Source organism: Macrotis lagotis, chromosome 2, assembly GCF_037893015.1.
Source record: "Macrotis lagotis isolate mMagLag1 chromosome 2, bilby.v1.9.chrom.fasta, whole genome shotgun sequence".
NCBI classification, from domain to species: Eukaryota; Metazoa; Chordata; class Mammalia; order Peramelemorphia; family Peramelidae; genus Macrotis; species Macrotis lagotis.
This window is the reverse complement of record NC_133659.1, coordinates 291,196,944-291,217,903: the sequence shown is the minus strand read 5'-3', so window position 1 is coordinate 291,217,903 and position 20,960 is coordinate 291,196,944. Positions and strand designations below refer to the sequence as shown.

The window sequence follows — 20,960 nt, the reverse complement described above, 5'->3', positions numbered from 1 at the left end:
ATTAGGGTCAGTCCTCATCCCATGAGTCAAATTATATCCCCCAGTGGCAAAGTGTGATGGATAGAGAGGAAATCTTGGAGTCAAAATCTATGACCCTGCTTCTAATGTAATCACATTCCTGTCTAATTGTCAGGAAAGATCTGGCCCCATGAGGAGATAGTGGGTAGAAGAAAATCTCTCAAACTCCTGGGTATAACTCTTTTAAAACTAAGTTGCAAATCAGATTCTTTTCCATATTGTAGAGAGAATTCCCTACTCCAATAAAATTACAGGCCTTAACCAAAATCAGATTCTCCAAAGGCATGATCCTTGTTCCCCAAGCTTAATTCCAGAACTGACCTTTGAATGGACTCATTCTGGAGGGACCATTGGCCCCAATTTGGTGCCACCGTTGCCCTGATGAAGGGAGCTTCTTGACTCGTGTGTTCTCTTCTCTTTGTAGCATCTGCAAACAGCAGGAAGGACAAATCTCTGCGTATTATGAGCCAGAAGTTCGTCATGCTGTTCCTTGTCTCCAAGACTAAGATAGTCACCCTGGATGTTGCCGCCAAGATCCTAATAGAAGAGAGCCAGGATGCAGCTGATCATAGCAAGTTTAAAAGTAAGAATCTGATCATAAATACTTGTCATGCTGGTAAACAACTCGATGCAGATTTCTCCAAATCTGTTGCTGAGTGATGACAGATGATCACAACTTTAGACAATTGAATTGGGGGTGGGGGTCATAGTAGTAGAGAAATCATTTAGTCCCTTGTTTGTCAGATGAGGAAATTGAGATCCAGAAAAGTAAGAAGTTAACAGTGATAAGAAATAAGGGGTCCAGGGAAAGAAATCAGGTCCATTCCCCTTGCCCTCAACCAGTTCAGATGAAGTTACTGGGACAGTTAAGTGTTATCATAGATAAAGGATGAATTCAGATATGTCCTAGCTATGTGACCTTGGGTGAGTCATCTATCTTCCCTGAGAATCAGCATCCTCTTCTATCCAATGGGGATAATCCACCTACCTTGCATAAGTATCCTGAGAATCCAGTGAGATAATGCATGCAGAGTGCTCTGAGCACCTTAAAAGCACTGTGCAGAGACCTTGTTCAGGACCACAAAGCTTCCTGACCCCACTGTGGCAGCCCTTAATCACTAGGGCACTTCTTCCTGCCCTCTGGTAAACTTCTCAAGGAAGGAGGCAGCAAAGGAATCACATCTTGGGGATAAAAGGGTTTCTCCTCATAGGTTCCACTGGAAAGGAAAGGCTATACTAGTCCTGCAAATGGCAATCACACTGTAAGTGGGGAGAGCCCCTGTCTTTATGTTTCTGTCATTTCAGCTGAGATGGAAAGTCTGGGTTCTCGTCTTCCTCCCCCCCCCCCCTTCTACATAGTCTTGTGGAGGATTTGTGAAGTAAGACCCTGGCAATAATGCTTAGGCTGGTGAGGATTTATGTAGATAATATTAGTTGTTACTGTTGTTATTATTGTTGTGAAGATGATGGTGACAATAATATTTATATAGCACTTTATTTATCTTGTAATTATGGTGATTATGATATCGTTTATGTAACTCTTTGCATATCTTCATATTTATAATGATAAGGATGATGACAGTAATACTATCATTTCTATAGCATTTTACATGTGTTATAATAATTATATAATGGTGATGACAATTTCATTTATATAGCACCTTATAATGTAATGACAGTATCATTTATGTTACATTTTAATTTATGTTGTAATAGTGTTATAATAATGACAATGGCAGTACTATCATTTTATAGCATTTTATGATATGATAGTTATGATAATGGGGATGGGGATACCATTTATGTAGAACTTTACATGTGATATTATAAATAATATAATGATAATAATGACATTATTTATGTAACACTTTACATGCTATAATAATCATAATGATGACAATGATGATAGCAATATCATTTATGTAGTGCTTTACATATGTTATCTCATTTGATCCTCACAAAAACCCTGGAAGGTGGGTGATGTTATAATTTATATTTTATAGATGAAGAAACTGAGGCTGGGAGAGAGGTTAAGGAACTTGCCCAGAGTCTTGTTGCCAGGATTTGTCTAAATAAACATTTGAAGTCTTGTCTTCATAACTTAGAGACCAATACTCTTATTTCTTATATACATAATTCTACCTTGCTGCCACATATTACCTGGTTAGGACATGGTACCTTGGCAGTGAAATTTGCAGAGTACTCATTAGTTAGAATGTAAGCTCCTTGAAGGCAGGGACCATCCTTGGTTTTTTCTCTTTCCCAGTGCCCTATCACCTGGCAAGCATGTAATAAATACTGTTGATTGATTTATCAATTGGTTGCAAGTTACAGATTTGTAACCAGAAAGGTCCTTAAAGGCCCTTTATTCCAAACTCATTGTTTAACAGGTGAGAAAACAGGCCCAGAGATAAGACCTCTTGCCTAGTTACACAAGTATTAAGTGGCTCAGTCAGCATTGGAACCCAAGTCCCCCTCACTCTATAATTAGCCTATTTCCCACTTCACTATCCTGTTGATTTAATTTGACCTTATTGTATGTGAAAGCAATAGCAGCATCATTAAAGCCTTGAGTTTGGTTTATCCACTTCCTTTCTTTCGGTATATAATCTAGTTCTGGGGCTTCTTTGCAACCACCTTAGGCAAAAGAAAATCTCTGGGACTCAAAGAAAAATGCCTTTCACTCTATCTTCTTTCTTGAAGGAGAGTAGAATTACTACCTTGCTACCTGTGTATAATCACTTTCCCATTTAGTTGAAGCTTTTCCTAAAAAACCATCAACTGCCTAAGAAGAAATTTTCACAACCTTATTTATCCTCCCAATTTTTGTGTTTTCCACTCTGAGCTGAATATAACTCCTGAAATTTTCTCTGTCAATTGAGTTTTTTAATCTCTTTCTGAAAACAAGGGCAATTTGAGGGAATGCTTTCTCTCACTGAGGCAGTGGCCAGCAGGTAGAAATGTAGTAAAAAGTATTGCTGAACTTGGAGCATTGGGATCTATCTTACATGGTGCTTGCTTCGGCAGCCCATATACAAAAATTGGAGTGATACAGAGAAGATTAGCAGTGGCCCCTGCTCAAGGATGACATGCAAACTTGTGATCTATCTTGTGACCTGAGTTTTAACCCTGGTTCTATTGCTTCCTACCTGGGTCTTAGCTTCCTCAAGTGAGGAATTCAGATTAGATGGTCTCTTAAGTTTCCATCCAACTCACTCTGCTGTTCCAGATTCTAGGCTTTTTAGATGAAGAAAGCCACCATCCAAGTTAGATTGACAATCATAGCAGTACCCCAGTGACCATATACCATAAGGAGAGTGGAATTACCACCTGTATATAATCACTTGCCCATTTAGATGGAGCTTTTTATTAGGTGAGGAAATAGGCCCAGAGATGGAACCCTTTGGCCACAGTTATACAGGGACCTTTGAGATCCCCGCCATCTCTACAGAGATGCTGCTCAGAATTTCCCTTCTTTCCTTTTAGAACTAACACAGCATCTTACAGATGACGTTCAGAGACCACAGGACCTGCTTTTGACAATGCCATAGATTAGAATTGCACTATACAGTAGTTTCTTTAAAGAATTAATTTTCCTACTTGGGAGTTTTGTCTTTGCTTCCTGTCCCTTCCCCCTCCCACTACCCAGATGCATCTTATAAGAAGTGGGGAGCTATTAGAATAAAAGACATTGCAGATATTGTCCAAAGAATTCCATGCAATTTAATGCAAAGAAAGCCAGCAAGTATTGTATTTCAGTCCTGCTTCTTGCCATCCAGGTTGATATTATGGTTCAAAACAAAACAAAACAAAAAAAAACCACCTTCCCTAGGCCCTGACCCCTGCAGTCCTGGGGACCACTAACCATCAGTGGGTTTTCTCTCTCAGCAAAGGTTCGGAGACTATATGACATTGCCAACGTTCTGACCAGCCTGGCGCTAATTAAGAAAGTCCATGTGACAGAAGAGCGGGGTCGGAAGCCAGCATTCAAGTGGATTGGTCCTGTGGATTTCAGCACAGAAAATGGTAGGGTTGGGTCACGGCTAAAGGCTTGTTTTATTGGTGATTTCAAATCAAACCATTTTCTTGTATTTTATAATTGTCAAGGTTAATTTTTCTCCCATCATGCCTCATCATGTGCAAAAAAACTGTTAAGTTTTAGGATAATTTGAGAACTAGATTCTTTAAAAAGCATGATGTTTATTGATGCTTTTTCTTTTGGAACAAACTGATTCATTGACCATATTTTGGCAGTAAATGCCTAATTCTATCCCTGGAGAAAGTCTATATTTTATTCAGGAGAAGGAATATATTTCATCATCTACCCTCAGATCAAGGGGTTCTTATTCATGTTTGTTTCTTGGTCCAGACCCCTGTCAGTGTAGTAAATGAAGCTTGACAGACCCCTTTTTATAATAATGTGTTTTAATATGCATTAAGTGAAAAACATAAGTCTTAAAGAAAATGTTGAAGTGAAGTTAAAAAAAAAATTAAGGTCCAAGACCCAAAATTAAGAATGCATGCTCTGGAGTCAAGAACAGTCTTTCATGTTGGTTCATACTGTCATTTCCCAGTATCATTAATCCCCTTCTCCAGTGAACCCTCTTTTATAACATTGAAGTTAAGTTATTAAGTCACACTGACCAGATCTAACAGTGTATGCTTCATTTTTATATCAGTAGTCCACCACCTCTATACCAAGAGAAAAGACTTGTTTCATTATCTGCCCTCTGAAGTCTGAATTGGTCATTGTATTGAACTAAATTCTGATGCCTTTTAGCATTGTTTTTTCTTTACATTATTATGAGGTTTGTGTCTTACTGTTCTCTCCAAATACACAGAGTAAAACTCAACAATAGCTTCAGACAGCTGCTAGCTGTGTGACTCAGGGCAAGTCACTTGACCCCAGTTGTCTTCCCCTGCCCCCAAATATACTCATCAAGTAAGAAAGAAATAAACTTTTAAGATTCCAGAATTTTTATATTAATTGCATTGTCAGTCATTACAATCCTGGATTTCAGTTCTAACTTCTTGTCAGCTGTTAGGACCAATAGAATTGCAAAAGAAACATTTTTTCAAGTCTGATACCAGATTGTACAGTAGCAGAGTAGAGCATTTTATTTGTGTTAAAAAAAAAAATAGAAGCTTCCAGATAAGGTAAAAATTCCATTAACTCTGCTATATCATAACTGAAAATGGAAAAGATTGACATAGTAGGAACTACTAACTTTGAAAATCAATTTTAAAAGGTACTACATGGTATCATCTTGCCACATTGTAAAACAACACCACAATCTTGAACTTAGGCTGATATTGTGTATGAGATCAGGGCCTGATTCTCATTGCAACAATTGGTACTGTAGACAGTGACTTGTCTACTCAGAAAAATACATGGTGTTTTCAGGTTTGATTTTTTTGTTGTTGTTGTTGCTAGGTTTTTTTTTTAGTAATGAACTAATTTTGATTGCTAACAATGTAAACTGAATCAAGTGTTTGGTTTTTTTTTACTTTTTTTAAATTGTGCTTATTTACTCATCTATCTAAAGCAGGAATTCTTAACTTTTTGTGTATACTGTGTCCTTTTAGCAGACTGTTGAAATCTGCGTACCCTTTTTCTGAAAAATGTTTTTAAATTCATAAATTAAAATATATAGGATTACCAAGGAAGCCAATTATTGAAATACAGGGATCAAACTAATTTTTTTAAAAAAACAAATCAAGTTCGAGGAACTCTAGTTAAAGGGAAAGGGAAAAGAAATGTTATATATGTTAAGAAAAATTGGAAAAATAATTTTAAATGGGTAGAATAGATCCAAGTTATAGAAGGCCTTGAAAAGGCAACCAAGGAGTTTGAGATAAATGTGGTAAAACAGTAAGGAACCCCATAGTAGCTTCATCAGTAGAATTATTACATGTAAAATCCAGTTTTTTTAAGAACAATTTGTCCAAATGATGGAATTTTCAAGTTGGAAGAAGAACTGAAGGAGATCACAAAGAGTGTTTTTTAAGGCAATCTGAAGAGGAGATATTTGAGTTGAACTTTACAGAATGGAAAAGAATTGAACCAACAAAGAAGGGGAGGAAAGAACCATTGATACAACTACAAGCTGCCCGTTTTTTTTTCTTAAATCTAGTTTGTACAAACCTGAGTGACTTGTAGTTGATTTTATTTTTAGTGAATACCCATTTGTTTTTTTTATTGTTTCAAAAATATATTACTTTATCATTATTATTAATAATAGTATTTATATAACACTTTAAAGCAAAGTACTGGGGCGGCTAGGTGGCGTAGTGGATAAAGCACCAGCCCTAGAGTCAGGAGTAACTGAGTTCAAATCCGGTCTCAGATACTTAATTACCTAGCTGTGTGGCCTTGGGTAAGCCTCTTAACCCCATTTGCCTTACAAAAACCTAAAAAATAAATAAATAAATAAAAATAAAGCAAAGTACTTTACAAATATCTCATTTGATCCCCACACAGCTCTAGGAAGTCGGAACTTTTCTTCTTTCCGTTTTACAGATGAGAAATCTAAGACTTAAGAGCTTAAGTTACTTGACCAGGATCATAAAGCTAGCCAGTGTCTGAGGCTGGATTTGAACTCAGATCTTCTCAGCTCCAATTAATGCTCTAATAGTGTCCCTAATCCGAGAGAGAGAGAGAGAGAGAGTGTGTGTGTGTGTGCGCGCGCGCACGCACATATTGGGAGTATGGATGTATATTTCAGTTAAAGCTGTGACAGTTATTAGCAAACTAAATGTAAAAAGGGTCTAACTATAGGAAATCAGTCATTGCAATATTATGTAAATTCCTCATCGTTGTGTCTTCTCTAATTTTTAAGTTTTCTACAAAAGGATAAATTAAAGTTCTGTAAAGAGAACAATTGCATTCTTTAACAAATTCACCTTTTACAAGGGCACAAATCATATTTTCATTATGCTTTGAATCCGGAAGTCTTAAAGTGTTATATTCATTTTATAATTGCACAAAGCACAGTATTTTTCAAACACTGTAATTTGGGCCACCATAGTTTTAACAATAGATAATTGTATTTTTCTACATATCTATAGCTAAATTCAGGAGTCAGAATTATGAGACTGTGATTAAATTGAGAGTATTAGATCTTATTTTAATAAAGCCAGTTGTACTTAATTTCGCCTATGGAAGAACATTTAGACTTGTTCTGTTTCCACTCAGGTGAAATCCTCTCATTTTTTTCATATAAGGAAATGGAGACCCAGAGAAATTAATTGACCCCACACAGGTAGTGAGCCTCAGGGGTGGGACTTAACCAAGTCTGCTGACTGCCAAGCTTGCAAGTTCCCCATCAGTCCAAGTTATTAAGCAGAATCTGGATGACTATTTGTCAAAAACAATTTAGAAGGGACTAATGATTAGGATAAGGGTTAATATACTTTTGTCTATGTATATGCACACATATAAAATATACCCGTATACATATCCATATAGACATGTACACATGTATAAGCACCCACACATATGGTTTTGTTTCAGCAAAGTCCTCTCCTTGTCCTATAGTTTGATTCATGGTTTTGTTTGACTCAAATCCTGTTGTTCTAATTGCAGAGAGTCTCATCATTATAACATTCTAAATTCATTCCTTGATGTAGGTGAACAGCTTGTAGATGTTTCAACATCTGCTCTACCAGAAGTGAAAACAGAGCCACTCTCCCCTTTTCAGTCTTGTGTCAGGCAAAGACTGGCCCGCCACAGCTCCTTCAATACCACACCCCCCTCAGACAGGATCAAGAGGAAAGTCAGCTCCGAACCCAGCAGCCCTCACCGAGGCAACCAAGGTAGTCATCGGGAAGAGCCACTTAATAATGTTAATGATATAAATCTGACAGATAATAATAATCACTTTCTCCAGTGCTTTATTGTGGATTGAAAGTGAGAGCAAGTTCTTAACAATTATGACAATGGAGGACAAAGATGCAGCTCCCTGCCCTCCAGGTGGAGCTGGACCCAATGGCCTCTGAGGCCCCTGGCCCTTCCACCTCCACAATACAATGCTCCTTGATGTAATTAGAGATTAATCCTTTAGTGGTGAATATGGATTTTTGTTGTGTCTCATCAGTATTTTACAAGAGGTCTTTTTCAGTCCTTGAGATAAGCCTCCCATTTTGCTTTGCAGGTTCAGATGAATATTGCTCAAAAGCAGTCAATCTGGCAGCTGCCTGCAGGCAGGAAATCAATGAAGATTTACAGTGAGTAGTCTTGAAAATATATTTTCCACTCTAGGTTTGTTTGGTTTTTTTTTTTCAGGAAGATCTGAGTGCAGATTCTGCCTCTGGCACTTAATAGCTCTCTGACCTTTAACAGGTCATAAAATTTATGCTTTTGACTCTTCAGAGGTGTCCTGATGTGTAAAATGGGACTAGTAAAAAAAAAATGGGGCAGATCACCCTGCCAATTGTTAAATTGGTCTAGACCTGGGATTTCCTTATGGAGAGAGTCTACTGAACCCAGCTTAAAGGATGTAGATTTGGAGGTTACCTACTTCTTATTTCTCCATTTTACTTAGGAAGAAACAGACCTAGAGAAGTTAATTTGCCCATAGTACAGAGCCAGAATTCAAACCCAGATCCCCTGATTCCAAATCTAATATAAGTTCCACCATGCCAGCTCACATCTGGACCATTTTCCCTGCCCTTATTGAGAGAATGCAAATTGATTTTAATTTTTTTACTTAGTAACCTTTAATTTTACTGGTCCTAGTGAAGAACTCCCTCTGATGAGCATAAGCACATTCTGAGCAATTTATAATCTTAGAGAGAGATGATGACACATTTCTCAGAGTTACACAGGCAGGACTTCAACTTGGATCTACTTGATTCCCAGGCAAACTCTCTACTATGCTACTTTTAATGTAGTTGTGGTTTTTCAGTCACTTTGTGACCCATTTGAGGTTTTCTTGGCACAGAGTTGCCATTTCCTTCTCTGGCTCATTTTACAGATGAGGGCATTGAGTCAAACAAGGTTAAGGGACATGACCAGGGTCACAGAGCCATTAAGTGTCTGAGGCCAGATTTGAATTCAGAAAGTTTGAGTCTTCTGACCCCACGCCTGATATTCTATCCACTGCTCTGTCTAGCTGCCTACTTTTAATATTAGCCTGAGTAAAACCTCAAGATAAATCATTGAAGACACCTCTTTTTTGCAATGATGTGAGATCATTAGATTTTTTTGTGTGTCTTGTACCCTTTTGTTAGTCTGGTGAAACTTAAGGCCCTCTTCCTTTAATTTCCAGAATCATGTTTTTTAAAAGCATGAAATAAAATACAAAGGAAACTAATTCTATTGATATTACAATTATCAGTTTTTAAAAAAAAATCACATTCAAATGTGTTGAATGTGATGACTACAATGGGAATTGTGGGTGATGTCAAGCAAAAAAAATAAATAAAATTTAATTTTCAAAAATGACAATTATTGGAGTGGCTAGGTGGCAGTGGATAGAGCACTGGCTCTGGAGTCAGGAGTACCTGAATTCAAATGAGACCTCAGACAATTAATAATTACCTAGCTGTGTGGCCTTGGGCAAGCCACTTAACCCCATTTTGCCTTTCAAAATCCTAAAAAAAAAATGACAGTTATCACCCCCCCAAAAAAAAAATTTGCAGTCCAAAATCTGATTTCTTTTCGGATTTGCCATGCATTGGGTGCATGTCATAGCTGTATCACTACACTTTTCTAGAACATAAAACTCTCAAGTTGATCAGTATGTACATTAAAAGTCATTTTCCTCTCTGCTTCAGGAATCAGGGATCTAGCAGTGAAAAGATGATGCACTCATCAGGCAAGCTCGACCCTGTTGCTCCTTTCCCTGTTCTTCCTCAGGACTCAGAATATTGCTTTCATCCATTGTCCCACCAAGTATTTTCTGTTGCCCCAGCAGACCTGTCACCGATTCATCTGCAGAATGGTCTCGATGGACATATAGCTCTCATGGCCACTCCCACAGGCTCCAAAGCAGAGAACATAAGGCCCACATTGCTCCCCAATCAGCCTTTAGTCTACATTCCCTCTGCTTCTCTCTTCATGCTGTATAGAAACCTCCAGGAAGGCCCCCCCAAACCAGAAAAGGGGTGTGATACCCCTGAGGTGGTCCAGACCTCCTCTTCCTCTGAAGAACTGTCAGCTCTGTCCCTGGTGAGCTCCCACAAGCGCAGACCTCAGAAAGCTCCTGAGCCAGCTGCTAAGAGACAGAGCACAGAGATGGAGGATGGTCCACTCTCCTTGGTGTTGCCTAAGGTAAAGGAGAGGGGGGGCCCCGACTACATCAGATTAACCCAGAAGGTTTTTTTTTAACAGCCAAAGAAATGAGAATATACTATAGCCTTACATTGGAAAGGGCTTGAGGAGATAGAGGGGAGGAAAGAAGTCATCAGAAATCTCTACCTTTAAATCACTACATTTCCCTGATATATTTGGAGTTTAAAACACTTCCCAAAAATTTATTTTTAAAAAACTCCTTTCCTAAAAACTTATTTAGATCCTTAAATGACCCACTAAGTAAGAGATTACCATAGTGTTCTTCTTAAGAAATATCTTTAGAATAAACCTGGGGAGAATTTGAGAGTTGTCTTTAAATATTTGGAAAAGGGATTCAGTTTATCCTGCTGGGTGTCCCTGAAACAAAGCTAGTAGCAAGGAGTAAAAGTTGCAAAGGAGGCAATTGAGGCTTGAGATCAGAGGACAATTTTCCAATGTTGATTCTCCAAAATTCCCAATATGGGATGCGCACCCCCTTGGAAGGGGCTTCAAAAAAGCAGCACATTACCCAGTCAGATTATGTAGGAGAGATTTGTTTTAATGTACATGACCAGTGAGATCCCATCTAAGTCTGGTGATTCTGTAAAATTGGATCATGAATGTTTGAAAAGAAAACATTAATTTACCTTTTTTAAAAAATTTTCCAATAATAAGAAATGAAGGAAAAATTCTGGAAATTACAAAGTGACAGCCAAGGATTAGATGTCAATCAGTCAATTTATTAAGTATATATGGTTTCCCAAGCATTCAAGGACTGTTTTAATAAGTTATTGGGATAACAAAAAAGACAAAAAATAGTCTCTGCTCTCAAGGAGCTCACAGTCTAAAGGGTTATCTACCTATGGGTGTATATTTACATAGTTGTGTTTGGTACATATACATGTAAGTGGATACATGCACATGCTATGTGGACATATATTCATGCATTTATGTGTGTGTTATAAACAAGTGGATGTTGCTTAGGGAAAAAATTCAAGATTTAGGAGTTTAGCCATAGCTAGTAATATACAGCATAAGATCAGCATAAGATGGGATATCTCTCTAATTAGGATTATTTTATTATAGCAGTAACCATGGCCTAGTGGATAGAGAATTGAGCTCAGAATTAGAAAGACCTCAATTCAAATTCCTCCCCTGAAACATCCTGGCTGTGTGACCCTGGACTCAATCTCTCTTATTTTCTAAGCAACTCTTAAATCTATAAGCATAAGAGAAAGTGCTGACCCATGTTGATAGAGGAAGATTCCTGACCTTCAAGTTCACTATACCAAAGAAATAACCAGTTCATTTCTATCCCTATTGTAAAAAACAAAACAAAACACTTCCATTAAAAAAAAAAAGGCATGGCCAATTTGAATATTATGTTTTTTTAGAAGTAGAGAGGGAATGAAGACTTGAACCTTTGTCTTTGTGGATCTATAGCCAGCTCTGTATCTGCCTGACATTTTTGCTACATTTTTGATAAATGATGTTAGCAAACTTCTTAGTTGACCCACAGTTGAATTGCCACAGAGTGTGGATGATTGTTTAAACTTTTAATGCTGTGTTTTGGGGAGGCTAGCATTAGGCAGGGAGGTTAAACTGGCTGCTTTTTGTTTTGCTTAGTTTTGTTTTTTTAACTTTCATATTCTCCAATTTGGTTTTACTTAGAAACTCACAGACCCTGATGTTGCCTCTCCCAAGAGTGTTGGTAGTGTAGATACAATGCCCTTAGAAGCTTTTCCGGGGTGCTCAGAAATGTCTCTTGCTGAGGATGCAGCAAGAAAAACTACAATCCAGTGCCTAGTTACCCCCGAGAGGAAGAATCCTTTGAGAAATGCAGACATTGAAAAACCTTCGAAAGAAAGAGAAAACCTCTCTGAAGAAAACACCAAAGATCCAACTCAGCCACAATATCTTTATGTGCAGTCTGCACCTGGTAAGAAACAGGAAAACATTCTTGAAACTTTTTTATCTTTTATGTTCAAATCTCTTAAGCTGGTGGGTTTTTGGTTGGTTTTTTTTTAATTTCAGAGTTATTAAATGACTGAGGCCGGACTTGAAAACAGATCTTCCTGACTCCAAGTCTAGATCATTAACCTCTGCATCTAGCTGCCCAATTCTAGTTCTTTGCTGCTATAAATATTTTTGTACTTAAAGGTCCTTTTCCTTTTGGATACAGACTTAGTAGTATATTGCTGAGTATTCATGATTTTATACTGTTTTGGGTCTAAATCCAGCTTGTTCTTCAGAATGTTGCCTTTATCACTAATTATTGCATTTTTTCATATAACTATAAATAGTTTTGATCTCTTCTTCTGAAAACTGCTTGTTCAAATCCTTTTGACCATTTATCAATTGAGCAATTGTTAAGAAATTAGGTTTTTATCAAAGAAACTTGCTGTAAAAATTTTTTATATAACTTCATTGTTTATCTTTTAGCAAAACGTAATTTCTTCACTTATCCCTTTTAATTAGGTCTATTCATTCTTGCTTTTGTTTTATCTGAGATCATGATTACTTGCCCCTACCTTTCTACTTCCACTGAAGCATAATAGATTCTTTATTTTAGCTGGTGTGTGTCTGTGTGTCTGTCTGTCTGTGTGTCTCTCTCAGGCATCTTGTTGTAATTTGGTTTCTAGCCCATTCTGCTATGCACTTCCATTTTATGGATGAGCTCAGATTCAGTTATGTTTAGTGCTTTACTCTGCATCCCATTTCATTCTATTTTGTATATGTTTCTCTCATTTTCATGCTGACCCTCCTCAGAAGTCATTTTGCTTCTAATCTCTTTTTCCCCTTAATCTGCTCTCTCTCTTTTATCATTCTGCTCTTTTCCCCTTCCCCTCCTCTTTTCCTGCTCGGTCAGTTAACATAGCTGTTCACAACCGAGTGTGTGTGTGTATGGATTCCTCCCTCTTGAACTGATTCAGATGAGAGTGAAGTTCAGGTATTGCTTGTCACCTTCCCCACCCCCCAGATTTTCTTCATTCTACCTTTCTCTTCCCTTTTCTCCCAGGACATCCCTTTTTCTTATCCCTTCCCCTTTTGGGGAGATCATTCCAATATAATCGACTCATCTGTGTTCTCTGTCTATGGATACTATTTCTAATTATACCAATAAGAATAAAGTTCTTAGGAGTTAAATGTCTCACCCTCCCATATAGGAATGTAAACAATTTCACTTTATTAAGTCCCAAATGATTATTCTTTCCTGTTAGCTTTTATGCTTCTCGACTTGGGTTTGAATGTCACATTTTCTATTCAGATCATCAAGAATACTGAAAAGCACTTTTTTTCCCTTTGCAGAATTTTATTCAGTTCTGCTGAACTGAGTGTGCGATTCTTAGGTGTAATCCTAGTTCCTTTGTCTTCCAGAATATTTTATTCCAAGCCCTCTATTCCTCTAATGTGAAACTGCTCAATCTTGTGTTAACCTAACTGTGGTTCCTTGATACTTGAATTATTTCTTTGTGGATTCTCAAAACATTTTCTCTTTGACCTAATACCTCCGGAATTTGGCCGTAATATTCCTGGGAGTTTTCATTTTGAGATGTCTTTCAGGAGTTGATTGGTGGTTCTTTCAGTTTCTATTTTACCCTCTGGATCTAATATATTGGTGCAGTTTTCCCTAATATTTTCTTGAAAATGATGTCTAGACTTTTTTGTTTGCTTTTATCTTGACTTTCTGGTAGACGAATAATTCTTTAATTGTCTCTTATCGATCTTTTTTCCAGGTCTTGTGTTTTAATAAGATTTTTCCCATTCTTTTTTTTTTTTTTTTGCAAGACAATGGGGTTAAGTGACTTGTCTAAGGTTACACAGGTAGTATTATATGTCTGAAGCTGGATTTGAATTCAGGTCCTCCTGACTCCAGGGCCAGTGTTCTATCCACTGTTCCACCTAGCAAGCTTCCACTTGCCCAATTCTAATTTTTAAGTAATTTTTTTCTTTCAATGAAATTTTGTACTTTCTTTTCCATTTGATCTATTCTGTTTTTTTAAAGTTCTTTTCTTCAGTGTCTTATTGTGCTCTTTTACCATTAAGCCAATTCCATTTTTTAATTAAAGGTTGTTTTCTTCACTATCTTTGGTGCCACTTTTACTGAATTCTTCATTCTTTCTTCCTAGTTTTCTTGCATCACTCTCATTTCTTTTCCTAACTTTCCTCTGCCACTCTTAGTTCTTTATTTAATCTTCCAGGAATTAGTATTAGGGTCCAATTAGCATTTTTCTTTTAAACTTCTTTGTTCTCTACTTTTGAGTTGATGTCTTGCTCTTCCCTCCAGCTGTAGTAGCCTTTTATGGACTAGTTTTTTTTTATTTCTCATTTGTCCAGCCTTTTTCTTAACTTTGGACTTTATTATAAAGTAGGGGCTCTGCTCACCTGGAGGTGGACAAGCACTGTCCCAAACTTTAGGTGTTTCCATGTTGCTGTTTTCAGAGCTAAGTTCTAGGGGTCTGCAAGTTTTTTGTGCTTCCTAGATAGTGTGGTCCATATTCTGAACTTCAAGCTGGAAGGGCTCCTGGGTCCTGAAAACACTCATACTCCTTTTCACCTTAGAACTGTGGCCAAGTAGGGACGGCTAGGTGGTGCAGTGGCTAGAGCACTGGTCCTAGCAGAGTCCAAATCTGGCCTCAGGTACTTAATAATTACCTAGCTGTGTGGCCTTGGGCAAGCCACTTAACCCTGTTTGCCTTGCAAAAACCTTTAAAAAAAAACCAGCTGTGGCAGGACCTCTGGTCCCTTGTGACTGACCTCTAACTCCTCTCTTTGCCTTGCAGCCTAGAACCCCATATAAACAGTAGAATTGTCCATCGGTGCCAGTTGTACCCCAGCAAAAGACTATCCAGATTTATCTGGGCTGTTCCTTTGAATATCACACATACATTCTTGCCAAATTCTGCTTAGCGGCAGCTAGGTGGCCCTGTAGATAAAGTACTGGACCTAAGTTCAAACTTGACCTCACAAGCTGTGAAACCTTGGGGAAATCACTTTCACCTCTGTCTGATTCAGTTTCCTCATCTATAAAAATAGAGATGATGATAATAATAATAAAACCTACTGCTCAGGGGTTATTATGAAGTGTTGTTTGTGCACTGCTTTGTAAACAAAGGGCCATTTAAATGCTTCTTCTTGTTGCTTTCCACAATGGTTGTACCACTTCCCAGCTCTCCCAACAGAACATTAGTGTGCTTGTCGTCTGACAGCCCCTCCAAAAATAGTCCATTTTTCTTTTTTAGTTATCTTTACTAGTCTGCTAAGCATAAACAGATGGCCCTTGTTGAGCCTATTATCCAAGCCTTTCCAGCATAAGATCTTTTATTTCATTGACACAGCCCCCCAAAAATTGAGACTCATCTCTGTGCTTCTCTAACCTATCAGATCTATATTATTTGCTAATTTTGTTTTTTCCTTATAAATTGTTCACTAGTTCCCATCTCTAAAGGCTAATGGGGAAATGAGCTTAGGATCATAGATGCAGACTAGGGAAGGGACTTCTAGGCCATCTAGTCACATAACCTCCCACCATAAAGCTTTTGTGGGTTTGGTGGGGGGGGTTTTGTTTTGTTTATTTGTTTAGAAATAAGGAAACTGAATATTAAAATATAAAGAGTCAATTAGTAAGGAATTGTAATCCAAGTCTGTTTTGATATGGGATTCTCAAATAGGAGGGATGTAGATCTAGTTGGTAAAAGAGAAACTGAAATTGGAAGAATTTGCCAATCAAGTACTGTGTTTTATTTCGTCTAATTCACAACAACCCTGATGCTGTTATCTACATTTTATGTTTGAGGAAACTGAGACAAATCAAGGTTAAATGACTGCCTAGGGCCACACAGCTGGTAATAGTTTGAGTTTGATTTGAATTTGTCTTCCTATATGGCAGTCAATGCACCATGGTGCCACTTAACTGCTTCTAGATAGATCTATGATGTTGCCAACTTGGGAGTTATACAACAATGCAGATTTCTGCCCACCTTATGTAAATCTTATCTGTGTTCTGCCACTCAACACAAGGGGTTTACCCAAAAGGCTGGAAGCCTGCCTCAATTTTCTCTAAGTGTCCTGGCTGCCTGTCTATCCTTAATCTTCACCTATAATCAGCCACCTTCCCTTCCAATGACCTCTCTCCTTGATGGAATCCCTTCCTTCTGTTCTCCTTGAAGTGCCTCATTGTGCCTCTCTGAATACTAAGTAGCACTAATTCTTCTGTGTTGTTTTAGGATTAAATGGTTTTAATTTCCTGGTGCCTGCCCACCAGGCTGCCAATGCTGTTGGACCATCTCCAAGCCAGTTGACTTCTCTCCATGTTCCATGTATGGTTGTGCCATCCACAGCTCTGACCCCAGTGCCTTTTTTCTATTCTCCGGCAATCAGCAGTCCAGTGCCTTCTTCTGGCTCAGTGAATTTTGGCTTGCCAGGCCTCCGATCATCAGCTCAGCTTCTCATTGGCACCAACATGGTTCATCCAAAGACATCAAAAGCGCCTTCCATAGACCCACAGCATCTAAACCAGTCTCCAGTTCACCTAAGCCCTGGGGTGTCCAGGTCCCATAATACAATCACACCAGATTCCCCTGTTTGCATGGGTCACCCAGTAACAATTATGAAATTACCCCAGGTGAGTCCTAATAACATTTTTTCATTAATTAACAATCTAGAGGTTATTATTTTCTGAGATTCAGAGATAAGGAGAAACATTGTTGTCTGCCTGTTGATCTTCTGGAGGAAGGTGATGAGGAATTGGATTGGGGTCAGCCATGCCAGCAAATATTCCTAGAAACAGATTCCAAAGTTCTGAGGTCTGGGCAGCTAGGTGGCACAGTGGACAGATAGAGCACCAGCCCTGGAGTCAGGAGGACCTGAGTTCAAATCTAGTCTCAGACACTTAATAATTACCTAGCTGTGTGACCTTGGGCATGTCACTTAACCCCATTACCTTAAATAAATAAATAAAAATTTTAATAAACTGAGGCCTAGAGAGGTTAAAAGATTTGTCTGTGGTCATACTGTAAATGAGTCTCTTGAGAATAAGATTCAAATCTAGGTCTTCCTGAATCCAAGGACAGCTGCTTATATTTATATGTTGCTATTCATAGGATAAAAACATTAGAGACAAAGGGGACCATAAAGACCATCTCGTCCACTCCCATCATTTTATAGATGAGGGAACTGGGGTCCAGAGAAATGAAATGATTTGTTCAAGGTGATACAAGTAGTAAATGACAAAAACCTGGATTTAACCCCATATCTCTGACTCAAAAGTCCAATATACCCTTTATGCTTCCATTACCTCACCTCTATATATCCTAAGTCTTTCTCATAGACCCACACAATTCTTATGTATTTCTTCTCTAAACCTACAAAATCACCATGAGATAGATCATTCATATTATCCTCATTTTACAGATGGAGAAACTGAGGTTATGGTCACTTAACCTCATGACACAGCTAGTAAGAGGCAGGATTAAAATTTGAACATGGGTCTTAGGACCCCAAATTCCCTGCTTCTATAAATTGGCCATACTTTGTCAGAATTATAGTATAAAACTTATTTGGCCCCCCCACTACACCCACTGTAAACACAGTTGATGTGCACATAATTTTGCAGTGCATACAGTATTTTCAGATTGTTTCTTCCTAATGCTAACAAAGATCCAACCCTGATCTTCAGTCTTGCAGGTCAAAGGAATGTATAAAAGCAAATTAATGTAATTAAAGAGGAAAAGCTGCCACAGAGCTTATGTTCTGAATATCTCTTTATCCTGATCTATTCTAATTTTAATGGCAGGTGAGAGGTTGCTTTTTTTTTCTAGACAAAAAAGTTATTAGGACCCAAACTTTCAAGCAAATCATTCAGAGACATTGAAGGCTGCTTCATATTAAGAAAATTTCTTAGTTTTAGAAGAGAGAGACTGGTTTAGCATTCTAATTCATAGGCCATATTATGGTTATGATCTGACTTAACTCCATTTTCTCATTTCTCAATAGTCACCAGGCCCAGTGACACCTAAAAGCATCCGGCCGCCATACTGTGAGACCTTCTTCAAAACTCCTGGGAGCCTTGGAGAACCAATGACTTGGAGAAAAATTGAAAGGAGTCAAAGAAATTTAAGCTCTGCTCAGAGGAGACTACAGATATCCAATGGCAGCACTGATTAACTGTAACTTGGCCAAGTGGAATGGGAAAACCCAATGGGCATCTTATCACTTGTTAGAAGGGGCATCCTAGTGCCAATGGGCTGCTTATACTACAGAGCTTAAGAGTATCATTTCCTGTTCTCCTCCACTAGTCCCGTTAACTCTCCCTCCTTTCAAGTCATCTATATTCATGAAAGTAATTTCTTATTAATTGCTCATTTAACAGCCATGAGGTTTCACATACTATGCAGCAGAGAAAGCATTGACTCACAGTTGTGGTTTCCACGTCGTCTTGCTCTTAAGTCGATTGAAGAGGCAACCAGAGTCTTGTGGTTTGGGAAAAGATGAGCTGTCTAGCACTTAACTAGGGTAATCGTTACTTGCTTTCCATAGATTCGACTTACCCTGAGTAAATCTGTGGTAAAACCAATTACTTTCTGCAGTTCAAAGCACAACTGCTCTCTGAGTCTCTGTCAGTCAAAGACAGCATCATCTACACATTCTATTTTCTTATTTATTTTGTTCCTGAAATGGGACTTAGTGGGAAGAAAAAGAAAAGTTTACAACTACAAAAAAACAGATTTTCTCAGGGCATGACTACTTGAATGTTAATACTATTTCCTCTGTAATTTGCCCTGTACTTTAAAATCCTAATCACCTCTGGATGAATGTATACATGTGAAAAAAAAAATGTTAAGACCAGAATAACTGTGAAGAACAACATGCTATGGTGTACGTAGTGTAAATGAATTGTACTACTAACATTATTTATGTAGGTAAATGAGATGAATGATAGGAGGGCAGTAGTGAAAAGTTAGCTTTTGGTGCTATGTTTTCAAATCCCACATGTTCAGTATCCTTCCCTCCTCCCCCCAATCCCATCCCTCCCATGCCCCATCATCCCCACCTCCACATTCCTTTTTTTACAATGTGAAATTTAAAGAAACAATTGGGTGCAAATTCTTCCTAGCACTTTCTACTTAGGTCAACCGAGAAAGGTAGAGATTGTCCTTGTAGATAAGGTCTGAGAGGAGGAAACTTGGAATGTTTTTCAAGGTATCTGAATTAGGAAAATGACCTAAGATGGATTAATTGGTTTAGGAAAACCCAGCACTCTTTTCTTTGACTTATTTCTTTACTCTTGCAAGGGGTACGTTGCCATTAAGCATCTAAGAGTTCTCAAACAAGGGTTGTTTGATTATCTGGAGAAGTAAGAATGGTTAATTTATAGGTATTGAATATATCATCACAAACAGTAGCCAAGAGTGCCTTTCTACTGTCCCTTCTGATCAACCACATGGCTTTGAGTTATAACAAGTACAAAGAAACTCAGAATGGTGTTGCTTATTCCTATTTATCTCATTCCCTCTGTAGAATAGAATTTTTTCCCCCTACTTTCTTATATTTAGAGTCCCCTAAACTGCTCCTAATAAAATGTTAATCCAAAAAAAAAGGAATTAAAATATTAATATAAGTGACTCTGGGAGTCTGATTAAGCTTATTATTAACCAATCCAGTTAATCGCCTGCCCTGTGCCAGGCACTATGGTGGGTACTGGCGATACAGAGATAAGTAGTCTCCTCAATAGTCCTCTTCAAGAATTTACCTTCTACTGAATGAAACAGGAAAGTAATAATAATCTTAAAGCCTTGGAGGTAGGCGGCTTCATTAAATAAAAATGCCACTTGTTTTTTTTAATTTAAAATTTTATAGACACTACACTATTAAAGTTTACATGATTCTTTTTTTATTCTAAGAATATCTCTTAGAAACTAAACAACTAGAAAACAGCAGTTTTGTTGCTATTTGGGAAAATTAGATTAACTATTGAAGGCCAACAGTTAGCACCCAAGTGAATGAAGGAGAGAGTAATGTGGTGTAGAGGGCAAAGGGCGATCTTGGCTGCAGATGTCTGACACCTGGACAAGTTGCTTCATTGTGCCACACTCTAGACCGCTCTCTAAAAAGACAAGTTACAGGGGTAGAGGTACAATCTGCCTTGGTAAAAGACATTTCCTTTTTCAGGAACTCCCTCTCAATGAAATCACAGATTCAGTCCCTATCCTATCAATGATTGAAGGGAGATATGAACCTGAGCTAATAGAGATAATGATTTGATTTTATTAGGTAGAAAATGGATATGCAGGCTATAAATCTGTACAGGTACAATTTTTTTTATTCTAGACTAAATAGATTTTCTCCCTAACATTTTCACTGAGATAGCCTATACTTTGTATTAAAAACTATTTCCTCCTCTCTATTCCTCCCCACTTTACCTTTCCTTTCCTATCTCACCTTGTATCCCTTTCCTGCATGGTGTTCCTTTAACTACAAGGGTTACAACATGTAAGAAATATCACTGGATCTTGGGGGATTCCAAGAACCTTCTACCCCGTATCTGTCACTTCTGCAGGACTGGTGATGGGATAGCCATACTTGGTGACCTAAGACCAGAATATGATGCCTGAACTATCCATCTGCTTCTAAATATTGTGGTCTTGATAGAAGAGACCAAAGGTCATTA

At 38.0% G+C, this 20,960-nt stretch overlaps 1 protein-coding gene and 1 pseudogene across 2 annotated transcripts in view; both read left to right on the top strand.

Moving 5' to 3' along the window:
* E2F7 (E2F transcription factor 7) overlaps positions 1-19,914 on the top strand; it is a 50,206-nt gene extending 30,292 nt beyond the window's left edge. The window contains exons 6-13 of one of the 2 annotated variants that reach the window (XM_074226475.1): positions 443-601; positions 3,907-4,044; positions 7,648-7,833; positions 8,172-8,244; positions 10,090-10,291; positions 11,963-12,230; positions 16,519-16,916; positions 18,287-19,914. In XM_074226475.1, the coding sequence (XP_074082576.1) occupies positions 443-601; positions 3,907-4,044; positions 7,648-7,833; positions 8,172-8,244; positions 10,090-10,291; positions 11,963-12,230; positions 16,519-16,916; positions 18,287-18,457 (1,595 nt within the window). In that variant the 3' untranslated portion in view covers positions 18,458-19,914. Of the gene's footprint in view, positions 1-442; positions 602-3,906; positions 4,045-7,647; positions 7,834-8,171; positions 8,245-9,795; positions 10,292-11,962; positions 12,231-16,518; positions 16,917-18,286 lie in introns of both variants that reach the window. The other variant, XM_074226474.1, reaches the window with a different exon arrangement.
* Positions 3,030-3,143, top strand: LOC141515702 (U6 spliceosomal RNA; annotated as a pseudogene).
* Positions 19,915-20,960: the final 1,046 nt, after the last annotated feature.